Here is a 22,383-nt window from a genome sequence, read left to right as displayed (position 1 = left end):
TTATGTAACAGAGGTGGACGTGAGATTCAGAACATTTCTCCCTGAGAGGTGAAAATATCAAAGGATGAGGCATCAGGAGGTCCATGACATAACCTGAGGGATATTATGTTACATTGTGTAACTCACTATGTTTATATATGGACTACCAGCATAGAGGCAGGCAAAGTACCTGAGCCTGTGAAGGAATCATATCATTGCCGTATATTTTATGCACATTGATAAACGTAGCCTCACAGATCCATTTGGCGTGATTACGTTTGAATGTGTTCAAAGTAAAAGCGGTATGCAGTAACTGAAAGCCTTTTATTCAACAGGTAGCTTCTCTCTTCATCTTTCTTTGCTAACAAACATGCATGAGCAAATACCTTGAACTCAAGAGGGCAATGATCCCTTTAACAAAAGATACATAGGAGCAACAACACAACCCTTTTTGTCAGCTTACTATAGCATCACCCACAGCAGGGTCAGGGTCTTTGTGGCGGATGTATAACCAGTGATGCTAATCTACAATGAAAAGATGTGGGGAAAAGAAACCTACAAAAAGTCACACTAAAGATAAAAAACTGGCAGTAAGAGTTCAAAATATCAGGGAGAGATGGTTAAAAGGATGAATTTCTATATGATAGTAATAATAAATAATCATACTTAAATAATAATAATAATTAATTCATAAATACAAATATTAATACATCATCTCACCAGAAAATTGTAATTGATCTTTTGTATTTAAGATAGTCACAGCATTATCCCACCATATCAATCTTTTCAATATGAACTGGCAAAATAATAGCAGGTAACTCATTTCTATGGGTCAAACGTGGTAGAAATTAAGCAAGGGGACTAGAAAACATCTCCCCATCCTATCCTTGATTCCCTCTCAAGGAATAGCTCTACCGTGCCATGTTGATTATGCACAGCCAGGGCACTGTTAGTTCCGTTGCTTGATAAACAAAAAGGGTGGTACATCTTACCTCATTGCAACAAAGCAAGCTTTAACAACAAGAAGAGATCCCACCAAGTAGTAGAAGAAGAGTCTGGATGAGGCTGTGCCAAATCGGGGCAAGTGATGGCTTGATTTGTTGATGGAGCTACATACCCCTTCACTTATGAATAATGATGTAGGATATACATTGGGAATAATGAAATCTCACTGAGGAGATCATGTTTGTTGAGTGTAGCCATGACAGGAAGATTAAAACACAGTAAGTAAACAACTAAGCTACTGGAGCTGGGAAACATTTGCTGGAGTGGTGAATGACACCTGAGCACAGTGGTTTCTAACCTGTCCTCTAGTGGAAGGACAGTGTCACTGCAACACCTTAAAACTAACACCTGATAGATTTAGGCATTAGTCACAGCAAGCTTGATTCATCAAAAACTTTACTGTGAAGCACAATCCTATGTTTATAGTAAACTTAAGTTTCCAAAATGTTTTATGTCACTATATGATATACTCTGTATAAAGATGGCATGAGCAGATAAAGGGCAGAGAGGCCTCAGCCTGTGATCACAGTTAACTCATGTTGCAGTAGTCTCTGTTCCCTAGCAACATTTTGAAATCAGTCTCAGGATAAATTGTTGATGTTACCTTGGTTATTCTTATGCTAATGTGTGCCATCTCTTATGTTGGCATAAGTGGATGATTTGGGTCTTTGAGTTCAATGCAAAAAATGTACAATTGTACTGCTCAGCAGGAAGTGTAGGAACGGAAAAACCTTTGGAACAAAACTACACGAGCTGTGATCACATGGAGATGTTATTTATTACATGTGGTTTCTAAGTGGCTCCAAGTCTACTGAAACTTAAATCCATCTGACTTAGCTGTGTTTAACATTGTATGTTTTCCTAATTCATCACTAAATTGGCATGAATGAAAAAAAATGACGTTGTATATCACTTCTGTCCTTTATTTTCTGTACAAACAGAGGATCTTTTTGTATAAACTGTACAATCTTTTTCACATGCTGAGACAAAAAATATTAACAAAGAAGAAATGAATAAAGAAGCAGATTCACTGTGCTTATTTACAATTTATAAATTATATTGTTCACTATTTTAATTCAGCTTCTTTGCAGATTTTTTACTGCCGTCTGGTTGAACTGTTATGACATAGAGGCGATCGTGTATCATACATGGAGAGAAATCATTACAGGATAACCTTTCTATTGCTTCCAAGCCAGTTCATTTGCCATGGTAGATGCAGATGTAGAATACCCACACCTCAAAAAAAGCAAATCATCTGCAGGCCGAATTAAAAAATCATTTGAGCTTCAGAGTAGACTCATTCCAATTCAGTGAAACGGGCGAACATGGCTTTACGAACTGCGTCTTTGTACGTGTCTGACGCAGAGAGGGTGTAGTTGGTGCCTTTTGTGCCAAGTCCAGCTCCTTTTGTTCTCAAATGGGCCTGAGGAAGAAACCACAAACCTCAGTATTTAAAGGAATACGACCACTTATGTGTGCTGATGAGTGTTAGATAAATCACCAGGTGATTGTTGTGAATACCTCAATTGGGGTAGTGATGCCCTGTTGGTTACGCCCAAGACCTTTACCCTCCTTCCATCCCATGGCCTGCAGCATTTTGTTTCCGATATTGTCACTGTTAAGACCGTCTTTGGTTGGCTGTTCATAGTTTCTACACAGAAGAGAAAGTTTGGAAATCTTAACATCACGTATAAACACAAACCTGATTATAAAGAGGCCCGTGAAGACTGGGAGACTGATCTTTTTTATAGGTCCAATAAAGATACTTACACGGCTGGTGTAGGTTGTTGGCTGAATTTCTTCTTTTTGGGTGCAGGAGGTTCAGGGATGCCATACTTTTCTCTCCTCTCTGCTGCCCTGTCTCTATATTTCAACTGATCACAGAAAAAAACATTATTCTATATGGAAACAGTTACTTTATGAAGGTTTGAGAATATGACTGACAGCAGCAGGGTGATTCTGTGTGATGTGTCTGTTCTGAGCCTAACCTCAGTCTCTTTTCTCTCCAACTCTTCCAGCTCTGCTTCGCTCATTTTGGATCTGCGGAGAACCTCCAGGTTTTCTAGAAAAAAAAACATGAACTATGAATACCCCCCCTGATGTGATTTTTGGACTTTTACAGTTAAAGCCTGAAGACAGCAAGTGTTGGTACCTTGTGGAGGTCAGAGAGTTGCTGATGTCGAAGAAGACTCTCTTTGTTGGGAAACTGTCTTCTACACAGCAGGCAGGCCAACTTTGTCCAGTCCGTCAGCTTGTTCTGGACTGCATCACCTCCATCAGGCTCTGCTCCACCCTCCTCAGGGTCACTGTCTCCACTGTAGGCTGCCACAAGGCCAAGCTAACCACACCATGGATAAACAAAGGCAGGTGAGAAAACAGAAGTATATCACATGCCTAGAAATAAAATGGTTTTGACAATGGTTACTGTCAAACTGAAGAGGGAAAGGTCAACATCCTAAAGCAGAAGCTCTCACCTTGGAAGAGTTAGCTGAGCTGGTTGTTGGCTCCTCCTCAGGGCCCCTCAGCACATCTGGTATGAGTCTCTCAAGGCCTCCTGCCTGCTAAAAATAAATAAATATGCTCAACTGATAGGTCCAGTTATAATGTTAAAGCCTTACACTTACATTTTGTAACATATTAAATCCTTACCTTCTTCTCAAACAGTATGAAGCCAGCATCAGCAGCTGCTGCCTCTTTCCTCTCTTCTTGACTAATAGGCTGAAAGCTGCTCTTGAAGTTCTCTTTCTGCTTGTTGAGAGTTTTAGCCCATCGCTCCATGTCTTTAGCAATCTGAAACAAACAATTCAAAACAAATTAACCCTCCTGTTATGTTGCTTTTTAAAGTCTATATTATGCAATATATGCCTTCCAAACCAGCTAAATGCAGTACAAAAATCTGGGCAGCATGTGACAGAAGAGCTGTCGTGTTAATTTATCAACATCACTTCATAAAAATAAAAAAAAATCAAGTTGTAAAATAAAATGAACAAAAATCTATGTCATGTAAAACTATTGTATTTATATTCAGGGCTTTCCAACGTATATTAAAACATGTTTTAACATGAATTATAATGAAAAACGAGTGAGTTATCCTCATTGAACCATGATCTGTGAGAATTTAAGGACACCAATGGACTAAATCTTGACTTTAATGGTTAGTAAAGGAGTTAAAAATTAGATTTTAAAAAATATGTATTGGGATTTTTTGGGGTTCTGACACTTTTGCATAATTGAATATGCCCCGGGTCAAACTGACCCAGGAACATTATTGCTGTTCCAGAGAAACAAACAAAACAGGAGGGTTAAGGACCGGAAAATTCAATGCACACGCTGCATTCAAAGACCAGGCTATATGTGTCACAGAGATATTTTCTATTCATGAGCATACCTGCTGAGCAGTCTTGCTTTTGGGCTTTTCCTTCTTCTCTTTGCCTTCTTTGCTGCTTGCATTGCTGCTGGTGTTATCACCTTGTCCAGCAGGTGTGTCCGTAGCAGCGGGCACATATGTCTGCTTCTCATTATCCCAGTACAGATACTGCTGGGTCTGGGAGTTGTAGTAATACTGCAAAGACGTTAAAAAAAAAGAAAATAATCAGAACAATACAAAACCATGTGACTCTAAATGACATGACACACCTTCACAAGTGGAGGCTGTTTGCTACTTACTTGAGTGTTTGGGTCGTAGTAGAGGCCAGTTTGAGGATCATAATAGTAGCCAGAGGACTCATCGTAGTGATAGGTGGATGTATCAGGAGCTGTCAAACATAAGACAAGAAATCATCAATGAATTAAGTAAAATACTTTTCAAGTCAAATCAGTAATCAGTAATGAATCTTCAAAAACTCTCTACACTTGAAATAAAAATAAGTCTGTCTGTAGAACACTTCATACACCAACACTCTTTTAGTCACCAATACTCGTGCATTATTGACAAGTTAGTCAAGCTTTCCTTTCACTGGCATTCCCTGCCAAAGAAAGTTAAAAAGACAGATGCCTCTATCTCAGCAGCTATAAGCCTTTCTAACTAAGCTTCTGCAATAACAACAACTATGAGGTCAATGTATGTGGACCTCTTGGAACTAGCTTTTGCCTAAGCTCATACTAAAAGAAGAAGGATGGGAAAATCCCTCTTTAAGGCTGGACCAGATCCTTCAGGAAACACTGTAATGTCACAAACATAGCAATGACCTCAAGGATTCCCTCTTTGTGTACATCTCACTTCAACAGCACTGGCTTTGAGGGATCTTATGTGCTCATACCAGTGCTGGTGTCAGCTGTCTGTTGTGAGTCTGCCAGTGTGCCAGCAGTGGTAACCGTGGCAGCAGCTACAGTAGCAACGGGCATTGACACAGCTTCGATGCCTGACAGATGTCCTGTGTGGGGTTTCGCCTCCAACTGCTGGGCAAGTGGCAAACCCTGTGATTATATGCAACGGTTATTTATAGATCGATGTAGAATGTATTTGATGAGAGGCAGTAGGAGTGAAGCAAAAAAGATGATAGGTACCTGAACTGCAGGCTGCACAATTATATGTGGTTGGTAGACTTGTGCACTCTGTGAGATGACAACTCCAGCTGCAGTTGGAAGAATCTTTACACCTGGGGCAGCTGGATTTAGAAAAGAAAGGTCAGAGGAGGGATCCTTCTGTTTGAGCTTCCTAGCTCTAAAAGCTGGATTTGTTTATATGTAGACGTAAAAGCATGTTATACCTCCTAGAATCCCATTTCCCTGAGAGGTGCTGGCTGTAGCTCCTTGCTGGTAGTAATTCTGAAAGTCCTACAAAATAAAAGCAGGTCATTTAAATAACGTCTTTCTGGAATTCAGTGGTGTGCAACATCCTTATGTGAGCCAGATTTGTTCCAACAGAGTTAAAAACGTGTATTATTGGCTGGATAATTATAGTATTGCTATGATATATGTTAAAGGTCCAGCCTTATACCATATCTCTGTTCTGTAATCAGTAATATAAGTGTATGCTTGACATGACAGAATAAAATCTATATTTCAAATTTGCTGTGGGGAAAAAAGTCCACAGAAATGTGTAGGTGTTTTCTGCTGCCACTAGATGCCACTACAGAGCCATGTTTCATCTGAATCGACTTTTTATCAAACTGATTATAAGACACGAGAAATGATCTTCTCTTCGGCTAATTCACACAGCTGTACTCGCTCTACCAACCTGAGACATTGGAGTGTAGCCCTCTTGCAAGTAACTGTACTCCGACATTCCCTCTGAGCTCTGCTGGGGCTGTAAAAAAAAAACAGAAAAAGACAAAGCATTGGTTATGAGTCTGTTCAATCCACATTGAGGGAGGATGAATAACAAGATGTTGTAAGTAAATACCTGACTGGAGGACCACTGGGCAGCAGCGATGGCTGTGCTGGCAACAGAGAAGGCACTGACACGATTGCCGTCAGGTAGGATAAGGTCCCTTAAACAGGCAAGTGCAATACGTTTATTTAGAGTCTTAACTTGAAAGAAACAGGCTTCAGTGTCATAAAATCAAAGCATGTTACCATCCCATACTCACTTCCTTGCACTCTTAGCATAATCCACCCCAATTGTTTTTCCATCCAGTTTAAGAGGTGGCTGAAGGCCCTGTAAGATGGTTAACAGCTGGGAGGCCTCCTATGAGCACAAAGCAGATTGAAAGTTAAGAGATGAGCAGACTAATTTGTCGAGCAAATTGTTTTAGACTGAACAATATGATAAGAGAATCCAAATCTACAGATATTTGATTGGTTGTTATAGCAGTACATGTTGCAGTAGATCATGTAATTAGGTGTACCAGAGGAGAGGAGAGCTGCACGAAGGCAAAGCCTCTGTTCTGGCCTGTCTGCTTGTCCTTGATGAGGCGGATGTTGTTTGATGATAGATTAGCGTATGGTGCCAGAGCCGTCATGATGGCTTCCACAGTGGTCAAAGGGGCAATATTTCTCAGGATGATTGCTGTACGTGACACAAACACATCAATAAGTAAGCAGAACATTTAATTTGATGGGAATAATTTATAAATGGGGCATTGCTTCTGGGAAATAAATCTTACTGTCGCCATAGAAATCTGCGGTGGGTTGAGTTTCAGAAGCTCCAGGATTATTGCTGTTTTCACTTTCTGTTAAGAGAATGACAGAAAAGTAAGAGGTGCATTAACATGACCTTCTTAAAACTGGAAGTAAGGTATAATGTACTGAGTTAAAAATGTGTTTGCAGTAATTGGTAGCTTGGATCACAGCTGATTACGTAAGTTCTATCATGTGTAGTGTTTTCTCCTCAATATGTATCATCAGGTGGTCAGGAAAAAATACTGCTTTTTTCCCATCTGTGCACTTTTCCTACTTAGTCTGAAACAACACAACAAATATATATTGTGTTGCATCCCAGCAGCCCGGATGTCTGCACTCAGTGGCCTCTTGTTGGATTTAACTACTTACCAGCTTTGGCTGCTCCACACCTGAAGCACTTCAGCCTCCTCCGGAAATTGTACAGGCCACACTGCAAGTAACCGTTCACATCATTTTTATTACACACCTACTTAACCCCTGAACAGAGCTGCCTCAGAAAACAGGCAATCTATATTGGTACAGCATACCATACTTACCCGAGACACAACCTAACCTTTACTGCTTATCAAATTGTAGTGCGCCACATAATATGATGACAGGGCTACAACATTGTAACTTATAGGGTCTACATGTTTGTGTGAGGTGTTCTGTGAAAGCATGAGACCAAGACAGGTGATGCACTTACAGTGTTGCAGAGCCAGTCTTCATACTTGTTTCTGGGGTGACTGTAGTGCATGTCCACTGTTTTGCCTTGGATGGTCAGGCGTTTCTGCAAAAGGACAACAAAAATTAGTCAAATATTTCTGGTGGGCGTTTATCTCATCAATAGAGCAAGCAGTGTTGGAAGGGAGAAATGGGGGGAAAGGGACCCCCAACAGATAGTCTTTGTGTTAAAGACAAGACAGGCACATGATGTATATGTGAGCATGATGTATGGAGGGTTCTTTAGGTGTTTGGGACCCGAGTGCCCAGGCTGAGCTGGAGCAAAGTGTAGTGTGACCCTAACACACATTTTCAAAGCTTTAAACAAAACAAAACAAAACAAAAAAACAATTAAAAGGAAACCATAAAAGGAAGATAAAAAAAAAATCTAATGAGGGGTAGGCTAAAAGGGAAAGTCTGGACTTTCATTCAGCTCTAACATATCATGGGTAATGCCTATATCAGCAAGGTAAAGATGTGTTCATTTTCTTTAATTCTGGTTTCTTGTGGAGATAACCTCACAATGTCAGCCAATCTGCAGCTTTGGAGTTGCTACAATAACAATTAACTATGCAGCATACTTGCTGAATAAATCAAGAACTTAACTCATACATCTCAATGTTTTTTTTTAAAGATCTGTGAGGTTTTCCACACTACCTATTCATTTCACTTTGGTTGCCTTTAGGTTATTCATATATTTTTTTTCAGATCCCCAAGATTAAAACTAGACTTGGCGATTGTGAAGCAACCTGATTGGTCTCCATCCATCGGGTAGCATCTTGCAAGTGATAAAAGTCCACGAAGGCGAAACCACGGCTTATACCTAGAGACAGCATTCAAATATAGACGGGAGGCGTGTTAGTTAAGAGTCCATGGGCATATTATTCAAACTCTTCCACAAACTGCTTCTCGACCCAGGCCCTGTTTGGTACACAGTGGGCCACTCCTTAGAAGTTTTACCATAGCATAATATCCTGCTGAATTATTTAACCACACTTAAAGACACAGTGTGTCTGCCAATTGATTTTCCTTAAACTGTTATTACTGCTCATACTTACCTTTAAAAGATCCAAAATTGACTGAAATCATCAGCTTGAAATATTATTTTAAATCCCTTTCTAAATAACTTGATACATTCTCTCCTAGCTTCTATGGGAAAATGGGTCTGAATGGAAGCAGATTGGCCCTATGGTCAAAGACTGGGGGGAGGTTGGGATCCATCATGTATCAGGCTCTCACCTGTTTTCTTTTTCATCAGCCTGACATCCACTGGCTGAGGCCCCTCCAGTTGATCAATGGCAAAACAAATCTAAATAACAAAAAGCAGGTGGGGTTAAAATTCAAAACTAAATACTTTTTGGAAACATTTCTTTCACACAATGAGTAAAATCAAAATAGTATACATATTTGCATAACTGCAAAGAAAACTTACATCATCCTCAGTGACATGAGGAGACAGACCCCAGAGCATTATGGTCTTGCTTTTCTTCTCTTCCCCAGGCTCCCTTCTGTAGTCCTGTTCTGGGTAGTCGCCGTCTGAGTGATAACCATCTTCAGATCTATCACTGTTACGACGTTTTCTTTCTCTTTGCTTTCAAGAAAATAGATCAGACCCATCAGTTACAGGCAGATGTCATCAAACAGAGTGTTTTTATTCTCACTCTTAAAAGTTACTAAATATGGAAATACCTACCTCTGGACTGTCTCTTGATCCTCGTCGGTCCCCTTCAAAGCGATCACTACGTCTCTCTTCGCCCCAGCGGCGCATATTATGATCTCGGTCTTGGTCCCTCTCTCGTCTCTCACGCCATTCTGATTCATCACGGGGCTGCTCAGAACCATACCTGCCGCTGCGCTCTGTTCGACTAATCCTATTCAGGAAGGTAATGAAAGGCAGAATAAGATGTCAGCACAAATGCTCTGCAATTGCGTGATGTTGATGTGATTCAAATACTGTCTTGTCAAAATTTTCACTTCCATGATATCTTAGATAACATCATATAAAAAACATAAAAACATCCGCCTGGTTTGTAAATCAAAGATATAAGCTGAGTTAAATTGTTTGTAACCATATTTATTGCTTATTGCTGTGAATAAAACAAACAAATAAGATATTCTTTGCCATTTTAATAAATCATATCTAACCTGATGATACCAGACATCTTTATCAAAGTTTAAGGATTGGATTGAAAACTTTTCTCTTTCCTATAGGATACATTGGATACTTCAACTTCATTGCATTTTTCTAACTTGCAATCTTACTTTTGAATATATATTATTATTACTGTTTTAAAACATCCACTTTAGGTAGACCTGTCTTTATAATGTAAGCATGGGGGTTCTTTATTAACATTGTTTAAGATAGTGAGTAGGTTGGATAACACTTATCTTAAAATTGTTCAGCAGTGTCACAAAACTCACGAATTTGAGCTTGAGCTGAAATTTGTATGTGATATTTGAATGACAGCTCGGATACACTAGTGTTAAATGAAATAACACTAACATCCGAAATACACAAATTGACAGGTCCAGTTTACAGAATGTTGATCTTGCACTAAAAAAAAGTATCAGATGACAGGACTCAACTTTAAACCTGCCCATCTAAAGACTGACTGAGCAATTGAACAGATAGTTAAATAACACTGCCAGTAAAGTGAGCAGCTCCTACCATGAATGGCGCAACGTTACTCACCTTTTATCGGCTCCCATATCTACTCAGTGCGCATACACGAATCTACAAAGCAAAAATATAATGAATATGGAGAAATTATACATCTTTTTTAAATGTCGTATTCAAACAAAGAGCAGCAGCGTTACCCTTATTCACGTCTGTTGTACTAATTAGAATGAGCTGAGGAACCATAACATGGACTCAGTACAACGTAGGCTAATAGACATGACTTATGACTTACAAACTATGACCTATCAATGAACACTCGTTCATCTACTAAGTTTAAATATTTAGTAACTCACCGCTCTCGTTTGTTTACTGTATTGCCAGTAGAAGGCTTGCAAAAAGCTAGTGGAGAAATTGTAAGCCAAAAATATTCATCTCACGTCCAAGGACTTCTCACAAGACTACAACGACACCTTCTTCGTCCCAGAATGCTTTGCTGTAAAACGTGGTGCATTGTGGGAGGCGGTGAGTGTTTGTGCCCAGGATTTGCCTGGCAGGAAAACTACGCTTAATCGCGCTTTGTGTCTTGATGGTCCAGACCGGGCTTTCACAATATGTTTAGGTCGGCATAAGAAATAGGGTCAGTTTGGGCTGGATCTTCCCATTTACCAGTGCAAGAGAAGCATGAATACCTACCCACAATTTGATACCCGGAACAATTTAAAGGGCTGCCTGAAAGACTAGACTAGGGGCAAAATGCCTGCCACAACATGTACGCTGTTTCTGTGATTTAGCCATAATTGTAGTACATGGATGTACTTCATCCATCACTTATGTTTGATACATTTGACAATGCCTAACATACGACTGCAATGCATTGCAAGTTCCAAAGAGCAACATAATCCACATGATTGCGAAATTATGGCTAGAGCTTGACTAAATTGTTCTTCATCAGTTATGTTCCTTGCTTTGACCTAGTTTTGAAGTTATTATAGGCAATAACACCAAAATATGAGGGTATAGCAGTCATTTGGTGTTAAAGATTCTTATTCTCACATCAGTTATGGAATGAGGAGCAATTTTAAGTGTCACAAAAATTAAATAGTATTTGAAGTTGCTCTTAATACAGCTCTAAATGCAGTTACAAGTTTATTTTTCATTCCAGTATTCGGGATAGCTTACTATTTCCACTGCATCATAACTCCATTTTATATATAATATTCTGCTAATTGCCCACCTTCACCTTTTGGCCTGAAGTAACAGCTCCTGCACCTGTGTGTGCTTTTGTGTCTCCTTGTCCATTCCACTAAAAATGAATAATACCATATTCCCAATTATTTTGATTATTTGATATTTGGGAATATTTTGAAGCACCGACTAGTTTGTTTCTCTTGTTTATGTAACATGACTGGTCAATTAAGTTCAATGTCTAAGCAAGACAAGCTAAAGCATGAAACAAAGTCAGTGTTATTCATTTATTACAGTATTTAAATCCTGAAACATCACCCAACAGTTCACTGTACAAGCAGGTGCTTAACAAAGATGACTACACAATAACTTGTTCAACTTGGCACACGAGAATGTTCTCCTTTCATAAATCTGATGTGGCAATGACACTGTATACAACACAGATAGTCAATGGGTTGTGCTGATATCAGTTTCATTATTGATCTCTAGCATATGTTTTAAAACAAATATTTAAGGATTATTTTTCTTTTGTAACATTAATTATTCTTGAGTCACGACACCCAGGACTGACCAACATACTCCTTACAAATGCATAATGAGAGAAAACAACATAAACTCCGCAATGTAATATAAAAATGGTCCACATGGTCCCAAAAAAGGAAGGTGGAGTCCATCACACAATTTTCAAAAATTCAGGACAGGGGATGGGAAGGTTGCTCTGGGACACTTCTGATTTCCATGATGACGTTTAAGTCAAGGTTTCTCCTTTTGTCACCTGTAAAATGACATAAAAGTTAAAACAATCTGAAATGTTTGAATACCGAAAGAGTATTTGAAATGTTGGTATTAAAGTGTGATCTACTTACTCTGGCCTCAATGTATTCAATCCTCCTTTCCAAAGCTGTCAGCTTCTCATTGAGGGTAGCCAAGCGGGATCGACATGACATATCTGAGGGTTGTGAATTGTAATAGATTAGATTAGAATTTTATTTGTCCACAATGTGGAAAATTGCCTTCGGCTTCACACAGGCAAACAGACAATACAACATTTGTAGGCAAACACAGAGAGAGCACTTGGGGTTATTACTATACGGGGATGGCCAGCAGAATTCCTTAAAGGAGCCGTTATAAATTATCAAACATATTTATATGTGTGTGTGTGTGTGTGTGTGTGTGTGTGTGTGTGTGTGTGTGTGTACATACATACATACATACATACATACATACATACACATCCTACAGTTAAGGTCATAAAAATTAGGAAAGCCCCTGTAAAGGGGGATGCTACAGTTTTTTCTTTATTTTAAGAGCTTACTAAAATTAAAAAGTTAGGTTTGATTTTGCAATCTACGAATTTAATAATAATAGATATTGTGTTTGATATCATAAAAAGTGATGCGATATTTCAATAAATTTAGCATGTTGATGCTGTCAGTTACAAAAACATTCGTTCCACCATAATAACCATCATCGTTGTTGATTATTAGGAGAGAATCATTCAATTTCAGGGGGTATGCTGCTGGAGTTATACTATTAATGACAGCTGAGCAAAGCAGGTTTAGCATTAGCTGTGGTCTGACAGCTGTATGCTGCTTTAATACATAAATCCAGCTGTCGTTTAAAGTAATGTCTTGACACTTGAAGGGTGGCTAACAAGAGAAACCGCATATAAGGTAACTCGAAACCAAAATGGCATCGTTTTTAGGAAGAAAACACAAGCAAGCCCAAAGCCAACGATCCGGCTAAAAGCTAACTAGGAGTGGCCATTTAAATATCAACATCAATGCTAGCAGTACGGAGGAAGCTAGCTCGACTAGCTAGCTTGGTGTAGCCATCTATAGCATATCTTCACAGCAAGGGATTTTATCCGTGAAACTATTCGCCAATAACTTACCAAATGAGTTTAGAAAGTCGGCGATTTTTTTGATGCTGCTCGTAATCACTTCTATATACTCTCGATTCGCCCAGTCTTGGTGAATCTCTCTCTGCACTGGATCTTCCTGGCCAGCCATTTTGGATGAGTCGCAGTTTGGCGTAGCGTTCAATCAAGGATAGCCCCCCTGCGTGCATCCAGGAAGCGCACAGTACAGCTGTTCCTGTATTAGGCCATATATCTATAAATCATGATTAGCAACGGTTTAAATCATTAAGTTGGGCAAATAAACGGATATAATGTTGGTTAGTATCACATTACAACATGAAGTTGCACGACATACATTGGTTAGCGCGCGTTAGATAGCACGGGGATGTCTTGTATATGAACGCCTCTGCTCAAGGCTTGCATACGCTTAATACCGTTTACCATGGAGCTTTGAGGTTTATCACCAATTTTAAAACTTGACTGACTCATCACTGCGTGCTGGACTCAAGAGTAGGATGGTCTTCCCTGTCATCACGCAGGCAAAAACATTGGCATCTTTTAATCTATAAGTGCATATTGGTCTACTTCCCTATTACCTACATTGCACAAAATAACTCAGGATCTCATAATCTTCGATCTCAGGATCTCTTACTATGCGCTCTGAGGGTCAGGACTGAACTTGGAAAATAGGCCTTCAGGGTTGCTGCTCTCTCGACCTGGAATGCCTTACAAAAGGATCCGAAACTGTGTGGTCGGATAAATTTGAATGCTTTTAAGCGCTCCTTAAATGACTTGGGGGCTGATGCATCTGTCTGCAGATGTTTTCTTTAAATGTAGCTCATGCTGTTTTTTTTATTGTTTATTTGTAACTCTGGAACTGTGCTGCTGCCTATCTTGGCCAGGACTCCCTTGAAAAAGAGATGTTTAATCTCAATGAGCATTTCTTGGTTAAATAAAGGTTATAATAATAATAATAATAATAATAATAATAATAATAATAATAATAATAATAATTTGGTAATTTAGCTAGCTTATTAGAAGCCCTGTTGGTTTACTAAAACGTACTTCAACAGTTGAAACAATTAGTAACAGTAGATTATGTGAGCTGGTAGTAGACCTACAGACCCACATTCAGGCATTCAGGCAATCTAGCATATTACGTATAACTTTGAATCTACTGGACTTCGAAATTCAACACTCACCTCTTACATGCATACATTTCTCATAAATGCTCAACATGCGTCAGAATCTAAAAAAAATCTTACATATTTGAGGGTTACCAGACAACGGTTCCAATTATGATGACAAGGTGACAAAGCTGCTCTTACCTGCACTGAACTTTTAACATGTTAATACAAGGTTTCCATGTCAATTTGTATTTTGGCCTCATTTTTAATATTAAAAAAGCCTACATGTCACAGATGACTATACTATTTTGAAGACATTTTAAGCATGAGGTCGTTGCATTGTGTACAGAAATAACAGTAGCGGTCAAATGAGTGATTTTTTTATTTCTCATCTCTAAGTCCATCCTTATATTTGTGATAGGATAAAAGTCATACACAGTTGAGTCAGGCATTTACATCAGCATCAGAAACCCCTCTCCCACAACATGGTTTCAAGGAGTGTCTTCATTAAGCAAATATGCTGAACAACCAAGTGTAGAGCACTGAAGTTATCACAAATACTGGAGTATTGCTATCATCTTACAAGGTGGAAGCAAATGATAATACAAAAACAGATGTGGGCTGATTATCTTTTTAGCCAGGCTGGTCATAACTGGCATTCTCTACAGTCACCCGCATTTTGTAACACCTTATTTGACCCTCTTGAGTAGCTCTTTAATATCGGCCTCAATGTCAGATGTTAGGAAGTTTCTGCTGTAGCGTTTGAATGGGTCTCCATCAGGACTAATAAGGAACTTCTCAAAGTTCCAGGAGACATCATTTCTACAGACAGGACTCCAGATGATGGACTTTGGATCATTCATAAGAGCCATTGCATTGTCAGAGGGGAATGGGAGCTTGTCCTTCAGATAGACAAACAAGGGGTGGGCATCCGAACCATTCACTTCAACTTTATCAAGGAGCTGGAACTTTGGTTCAAAGCCATTTCCTGGGCGGATATACTTCAGAGACTTGAGGATTTCATCACTCTTGCAGTTCTCCTGTCATAAAAAGACAAACAGTAATGCATATGCCGTTAAATGATGAATCATTGACGAAAAAAAATGATTTAAAAAAACACTTGAGGCTTTCATTGAAACTTGCCAAATGAGACCACAGTATTTCTTAAAGTTCTGTTGTTGTTTTTGTAGCCTACTAGGCCTACTGTTCCACTTCCATGTCTCCAGTGTTTACACCTTTTGATTTTATTTCTTCAGAGAGAAAAATGTTACTTTTTACTCTTATTTTAATCTCTCAGCTGCAGTTAAAGGTTATTTTGCAGATTCACATTTTAGCATATCATCAAATTCTAAAATCTAAAAGCTCTGTTATACAACAGAGTTGCTATTTCATAATTTATCTATTAGTAGTAAGGTAATGCCCAAATGAAAAGGGGCATTGTTCAGCTTAGGACTTTAAGTTTAATAGGCTGTTGCAGTGATGGCTATTTTTACTTGCACATAAGTGTGAGCCTATTACAATATTTCCTACATCATGATCTTAATATTTTTACTTAATATATTTTAATATAGGCACAGATTGGAAATTTCTAGATGACAATCCTATATAACTTATGACAATAACATTGAGTACACTGCAAATATATGAATAACAACCTCCAGCTGGGAAAAACTACAGGATACAGTGCCAGACACAATTGTACAGTCACACATGACCTACCTGATGTCCAAACTGATTGCAGGGCACACCCAGGATAACGAGCCCTGTGCCGGAGTAACGACTGTGAAGCTCGTTCATCTGAGTGTAGTCCCTGGTTGTTGTTCCTCAAAGCGACGCCACATTTTCAATGAGAACAACTTTCCCCTTGAGTGCAGAGAAACTGAGCGTTTCTCCGGACAGCAGCTTAGCTGTCAGGTCGTAAAACCTTTTAATATTTTTTGCCATTTTCTTGAACTCCAAATGAACCTCTCGAACAAGTTTTCGTCTATAAAGTATGCTGTTTATCTCTACCAAGGCGGTCCAATGTCAACAAGTCCAGCCCTCTATTTGTGGGGCGGGACATAAATGTAAGACTCAAGGCTGAATTATTCGAATTATTTAAGAGTTGTTTTTTTCAATCTAGCACACACACAAATTCATAAATTCTTATATGTTAGATAAGTTGTCTCGAAATAATATGTTGCCTTTGTAGCTCAGAAGCCCATTTTCAAGGAAGTAGATTGCACAGCAAAGTTAAATATTAAACATTAACCAAATATGGTCAATAGTATAATCACCAGTGAGTATTGGTGGTATAATACTGCTTTATCTGACCACCCCATTCAAGAGTGGTTGGATTAATGAGGTTTTTTATTCTCCCATTCGAAGCTATATTTAAAACAAAAGAAAACGATGTTTATTAAAAGTGAATTAACGGACATTCACACGATGTGGGTGACGGAAGCACAAATGGGCAGTTAGCAAATATTTAAGAAGTTAAATCTATATATAGTTTTAACTCTTCACAACTACACTTGCTGGAAATATGAATAATGTAATGAGTTTGGCATGATCTTTTGTCTTTCAAGTGTTTACAAGTTCATTCGTGACTGAATTCCCCCCTCTTGGTCGGCATAAATGGTACATTCCAGGAAGTACCGTGCATGTGCAATCCTTAGTTCAGCAATCTTATCTGGTTTTAGTTCAAGTTAGGACAATTGCTATCCGAAAACAATCAAACACCCTCCCCTAAAATGTAAGACTGGGGCAGGAATACACTTTTGCGCAGTGTTTAAGAGAAGAGATTTAAAACACGAGTCTTTTCGACGTGTTAGTCAGCATGCCAGACTGTGTCAGTCTGTGCGTCATTAGCCTGTTGTTAAGTATAATAACGTTAGCTTGTTACATTTTGTACTCGGGACTATTGTCGGAAATCATCGTGTTGACAGGCTCTCCACCGATAAAGAGAATCACATTCGCCTACAAATTCAAACAGGGATTGTATAAAAACTGTGGACAACTTTTTAAGGAGTCCCATAGTATTGGACCCAAGCTGCCATGTATTGGAGTATTTTATGACGACCCTAAAAAGGTAAACTCTAATACATCCACTATCCATGACACAATAATTCGGGTAGAACTTAACATTATTATTTTTTAAACTGTGTTTCATCATCCTTTCACAAACTAGTTTAGTTTCAGGATCAAGCAGGTAGTACAACGTGGAGGACGTTTTTTAGTTGACCAGTAGATGGCGGTAGTGCCATTCTCTTAAAGCTAGTGAAGCGGTCACGAAGGGATGCTCTGTAGGTTACTGACACCAGTCAAAATTTGAATTAATTAATTAATTGATATTTTATTTATTTATTTATTTATTGTGTTGTATAACAAGAGCCACAGTATAACAGGTAAACTCAACTATATAAGTAACCACTGACTTTAGTGATGATAAATATGCAGGAGGAGCCAAAGGAAGCTTGTTGAGTGTTTTACTTGCTGAGATATTTGACTAAGATCTCAGTATCTATAAGCTGAGATATTTGGCTCCTACCAAAATGTTTTGTTTTTTCCCCTAAGCAGCATCAGAACCCATCTGGCTGGTGTGGTGGGTTTTGTTGGTTCAGATGTTTTAACACATTATGTAAGTACATTTGAGGTTGTCTATTTAAGCTATGTTATAAACTATGGCCCCCATTTAACAATGCTAGTGACAAAAAATCTACAAACTGATGCAATCCTTTGGGTATTTATAAAGTATTTACGTCTGTGAATGTTAAGGATCAAACTTAAAACACTTATGAGACTATGATTGAAGTTTTTTTACCACAGACCAGCATGGCAGAAACACACAATTACTTAGTTGGATCTTGTTGTGAGATGTCTTCCTACATTTCCAATCGTTCCCTGTGTGAACTCATCCATCCCTCAAATCTCAGTATCTATAAGCAGCAGGATATAATATCTGCTGGATATGTTTTGAAGATACCAAATCCTGCACACTGTCTGTGGTCCCACTTATCCTGCGGTGCTGGTTCCCACTTTTCAAAACAAAGAGTCCAGCTTGAGTTGTTTTTTCAACAGCTCTGTCCAAACAGAAAGAGAGGGAATGAAGCAAAAAAGTAGCACTTTGAAGTGTTAAGAGAGTGGAGTTTGATGCAGTGTGTGAATGTTCAGGTTACAGGGATGAGAAACTGAGGGCTGAGAGATATGATCTGTGGTTGTGTGGATCTGCTAAAACATTGGCCTATATTTAATATAAATAACATTTAGCTGTCTTTCATTCCCAGAGCAAACTACTGACCTCTAGCTACATGGCATATGTGAGATAAGATTACATGTAGTTTTAAAATAATGGAGTGGAAACATTTTTTTTTAGTATCCAATAAGCTGATATACAATCAAGCTGCAACATGTTAGCTATAATAGTAAAACACAATCCACTTTAAATTATCATGACAGTTACATCTACACCTTTCTAAATAGTTTCAGCAAAAATTGAAAATTTTAACATTTATGTTGTACAAAATAATTATTCATTGTAACACTGTAATTATAGGGTTGCATTTTTGGATGTTATACTATAATATAAACAAACTAGAAATTAAGTTAATATACAGTGTGTTTAGAGCGAACTAAAAAACTGGCTTTTATTATCAGTGTCATGTTTGAACACTATTATTTCCGCTGACACAGACACTAACACATACTTAAAAACTTTATTCTTGTAATGTTATGACTTTTGTTACACCCCAACCAAATGTGGCCTTATTTGGCTAACAGCCACTAATTTACCCATATGAAATACACAGGAAACACCTTGAAACACTTACAAGGATTATTAACAGACAAATAATGAAACAAAGATCAAATGAAGAAAAGTACTGACAATAGATGCTCAAAAGTAGTTGCATGAGAGGCAGCGGGCAGCAGTCTCTACTCCCAATGCCCTCATTTCTGAAGGCAGCACTTGGGCCTTTCACACCCAAGACCAGGTGCATCTTGTTGCCAATCAGTAGTTTTCACCAGGACAAAGAGGAGGAGAAAGGGCTAGTAGGAAATGTTCAGCTTCTCTTTATTTTTCTAAATGTACCATTTTTTTTCTCTCAGGACTTAATTCTTGTTAAATTATGACTTTTTTCTTGAAGTCTAGTTTTTTTCTGCTTATGTGCGGCCTTAATCCTCTGTGGTATTAATCATTAAATAAGCTTTGCATCTCTAGTTTTTCAGCTCTTGCATGTGCAATAATTATCTATCTGTGGCATACATTATGTATCGTATTCCAGGCCAGTTTTCAGCAGTATTGACTTAAGTGGCTCTGCTTAAACCGGCCAAAGCCCGATGCACAGTGACCTGATGGAATGTTACCAGAGTTCAGTGGTAGACACTTCCCAGCTCTGCTTCAAAACCCTTTTTGTTGTGCTCATCCTCTTTTTTTGTCCGAAGCCGGCAATTAAGCTAGCAGTGGGTCCTAGTTCCTCTGCGCACTCACAGCCAAGTCCTGATCTAAGTTAAAATAATTGGCGTAATGATCTCAGCTCATTAGCCTCCAAGCCTCGGGATGCCATTCAGTCCCTGTGTCAGGAGCCCCGGAGAGTGCTCTCACACAGGAGGACCGGTGTTTGGTGTCTAAACGCTGAGAGACTGTCCATTGATATCAGCAGTGAGAACCATTTTCAAAAAGTGCAGCTGACAGAAGAGGAGGAGTGTCAGCATGGCTATTCTCATCCTCTGTTCTCACTTTTCTCACTTTTACCTCCTTTAATCACTTCCTCTGGAGAAACAAAAGACCTCAACAAGGACTTAAGTTAGTACTGAGATGGTTGCCATGGTTACAGGGCTGGAGCTGCTCTTTCTGTTTCTTCTTAAAAAAAAAAAAACACACAGCCCCCACTCTCCAAACTCTTCTCTTCAGCAGCCTCTTCACAGTCACAAAGGCAGGGGGGGAGTTTCTGACCCAGTGTGCTCACTTCACCTCTACCCTGCTGCTCTCTCCTCCTCCTCCTCCTCCTCCTCCTCTCCCCCTCTGCGTGCAACTTTTATTCCATAAACAGCAGAGGGAGGTTACACGGGCGGTTCATGCAGTTATTCCGTCAAACTATAATACAACTAAGAAGCGATCGGGGGTGAGGGTTTGTGATCTTTGAGACGTTGGATTGTCTGAATGAAAAAGCTACATGACAAGTGGAATAGTGGTTATATGACACACGAGTTGTCCATGTTCAGGTCATTGTATGATGAAAAGCTGCAGGCATGGTCACAAATTAGTATAAATTCTGTGTTCGGCATTTCTGGAAAGTGATGAAATAGAGTAAAATCTCTTCAACACTTGCCCTCTGAGAAGGTCAGAGTTAAACATTAAACTGCAAGCCTGAATTCATCCAAGACTGAATTTTGTATGCTGGGGAAGTTAGTCTTCCTCCTTTTAAGCTAATATGCAACAAAAACATAGAAACGTGGCTCCCTTGGCTGAGTTTTGGAGCTTTTATTTTTTCGCTTCAGATAAGCTGTCAGTGTATTGGAGACACTTCAAAAGACAGCAAACTTGTTTCTTGATGAGTCCAGAGAGGGAAAACAAAGACTGTGTACGGACAGAAGCTTCTGCTTTTGGTTGCAGTTCTTTGTTGTGGACTCCCCGCATGGAGCCCTGTGATGATTAATAATTCTGCGCGGCTCAGACTTCCCGCTGTGAGCCCCCAAAATGTCCAAAGTGTCAAATATATCCTCATGTGTAAACTCTCTTAAATGTACTCATAGTGCTCACAATAAGTTCATGAAAGCAATTACTAGAATAAAACAATGTGTTTCTTGTTCTTATTGGCTGAAAAGTGAACTGTTCTTTGACTGCAATGATGCTCACTACTTTGAAGAGGTGAATTGAGGTTTATTGATCAAATGGAGATGGTTAATTTTTCTGTGAGGTTTTTTTAGATACAACTTTTAATCTCTAGTGAGCATCCAAGCTTAATAGTTCCAGGTGCACTGGACAAACAAGGTGTGGGGGTTTGACAATTTATCGCAACGCAAACTCATGGGAGAAAAGGAAAGCACCTAAAAAGTAAAAACTTGCATTGAAAGTGTTTTGACAGACCGCCTTCTTCCCATAAAGAAAATCAAAATGTCAGGAGAAAACAGCACACCTATCTCAGGCTTGGCAACTGGTCTCAAGTCGTCTCAATGCGGTTCTCATTTCCCTGAAACTTAACTCAAAGTGAAGAAGCTCTACCCAGAGGAACAGAGCAGGAAACTGACAGCAGATCACAAAAGTAGCAGGAACACAATATCTGCCCTTTTAATGGTGATTTTCCCTTTGTAGAAATATGACTCATTGAAAACCTTTTTCCTTATCTGCAAACCTTTTCATTATCTGCCAGCCTTTCCTCACTTAACTGATACATCTTCCAGTCTGAAATGCTACCGGTGAAAAATAGCCATCATATTTTTACGCTTCTTGTAGATGTCATGTTGTGAATGGTATTGAATTTAAATTGAAACACAGCCAGTACTTATATTGGAGAGGCTGATGCTGTAGCTGTGTGAATTTTAGCATTTGTGGCATGCTATGCTTCTATCAAACTCATAATATGACTATTGCAACTATAGCAAATTACAAATAAGCAGGAGTTTAATTGGAAAAAAAAGTTTTTATAAAGGTATACACATAGGTATATCTGTATAGTGCGATATTAAGCCTGTTATTTGTTCTTTTTTAGACTTTGTGTTGGAAAATTAAAATAATTTACCGTATTCCTTTGTCACATCAACATTGTCTCCAGATCTCTCACAATTTGCAGCTTCTCTATCTTTGAAATTTTGTGTGTGTTGTTGTGAGCAAAATAAGCAAACTCCACAGCAAACACCAACCC

The 22,383-nt window shown here is 38.9% G+C and overlaps 4 protein-coding genes across 6 annotated transcripts in view; 1 reads left to right on the top strand and 3 right to left on the bottom strand.

The window, feature by feature from the left end:
* Positions 1-1,886: 1,886 nt before the first annotated feature.
* LOC117810871 (RNA-binding protein 5-B-like) lies at positions 1,887-10,881 on the bottom strand. Of its 3 annotated transcripts, none has more exons than XR_004630866.1 (25): positions 10,723-10,881; positions 10,442-10,483; positions 9,443-9,620; positions 9,182-9,340; positions 8,989-9,058; positions 8,499-8,572; positions 7,733-7,816; positions 7,417-7,477; positions 7,032-7,097; positions 6,774-6,934; positions 6,516-6,613; positions 6,329-6,416; positions 6,164-6,232; positions 5,694-5,760; positions 5,491-5,591; positions 5,244-5,400; positions 4,651-4,739; positions 4,373-4,546; positions 3,634-3,774; positions 3,459-3,542; positions 3,137-3,322; positions 2,973-3,046; positions 2,755-2,858; positions 2,506-2,635; positions 1,887-2,407 (listed from the first exon to the last, which is right to left on the bottom strand). XR_004630866.1 is itself a non-coding variant. In XM_034680871.1 (25 exons), exons 2-25 carry the CDS (start codon positions 10,456-10,458, stop codon positions 2,282-2,284), a joined length of 2,577 nt encoding a protein of 858 aa, XP_034536762.1. In that variant the 5' UTR covers positions 10,459-10,483; positions 10,723-10,877; the 3' UTR covers positions 1,887-2,281. The 3 variants fall into 3 exon arrangements, 1 of the variants encoding a protein (XP_034536762.1); XR_004630865.1 differs by having other exon boundaries at positions 3,459-3,545; positions 10,723-10,878; XM_034680871.1 differs by having other exon boundaries at positions 2,973-3,065; positions 10,723-10,877.
* A 946-nt stretch (positions 10,882-11,827) lies between these two features.
* Positions 11,828-13,655, bottom strand: brk1 (BRICK1 subunit of SCAR/WAVE actin nucleating complex). Its single transcript, XM_034680881.1, has 3 exons — positions 13,449-13,655; positions 12,421-12,503; positions 11,828-12,329 (listed from the first exon to the last, which is right to left on the bottom strand). The coding sequence occupies exons 1-3, from the start codon at positions 13,564-13,566 to the stop codon at positions 12,303-12,305; spliced, it is 228 nt and encodes a 75-aa protein (XP_034536772.1). The 5' UTR covers positions 13,567-13,655; the 3' UTR covers positions 11,828-12,302.
* A 1,251-nt stretch (positions 13,656-14,906) lies between these two features.
* On the bottom strand, positions 14,907-16,873 carry LOC117814143 (glutathione peroxidase 2-like). The gene is made up of 2 exons (XM_034685285.1): positions 16,262-16,873; positions 14,907-15,582 (listed from the first exon to the last, which is right to left on the bottom strand). Exons 1-2 carry the CDS (start codon positions 16,484-16,486, stop codon positions 15,232-15,234), a joined length of 576 nt encoding a protein of 191 aa, XP_034541176.1. The 5' UTR covers positions 16,487-16,873; the 3' UTR covers positions 14,907-15,231.
* Positions 16,874-17,166: 293 nt separating this feature from the next.
* LOC117814137 (testis-expressed protein 264) overlaps positions 17,167-22,383 on the top strand; it is a 56,987-nt gene continuing 51,770 nt past the window's right edge. Inside the window, exon 1 of the mRNA XM_034685275.1 lies at positions 17,167-17,612. Within this exon, the coding sequence (XP_034541166.1) occupies positions 17,361-17,612 (252 nt within the window). The 5' untranslated portion in view covers positions 17,167-17,360. The remainder of the gene's footprint in view (positions 17,613-22,383) is intronic.

The sequence above is a fragment of the Notolabrus celidotus genome, chromosome 1, assembly GCF_009762535.1.
Source record: "Notolabrus celidotus isolate fNotCel1 chromosome 1, fNotCel1.pri, whole genome shotgun sequence".
In the NCBI taxonomy this organism is placed as follows: domain Eukaryota; kingdom Metazoa; phylum Chordata; class Actinopteri; order Labriformes; family Labridae; genus Notolabrus; species Notolabrus celidotus.
The sequence above is the reverse complement of the archived record's forward strand: the minus strand, read 5'-3'. Positions and strand labels throughout refer to the sequence as shown.

Coding starts and splice junctions, on each gene's coding strand:
- LOC117810871 (XM_034680871.1), bottom strand. Junction 3,543..3,633: donor TCATACTGTTTGAGAAGAAG/GTAAGGATTTAA, acceptor TATTTTTAGCAG/GCAGGAGGCCTTGAGAGACT. Junction 2,636..2,754: donor CAACAACCTACACCAGCCGT/GTAAGTATCTTT, acceptor TCTTCTGTGTAG/AAACTATGAACAGCCAACCA.
- brk1 (XM_034680881.1), bottom strand. CDS start 13,566: ATGGCTGGCCAGGAAGATCCAGTGCAGAGAGAGATTCACCAAGACTGG. Junction 12,504..13,448: donor CGACTTTCTAAACTCATTTG/GTAAGTTATTGG, acceptor CACAACCCTCAG/ATATGTCATGTCGATCCCGC. Junction 12,330..12,420: donor TTGAATACATTGAGGCCAGA/GTAAGTAGATCA, acceptor GTCATTTTACAG/GTGACAAAAGGAGAAACCTT.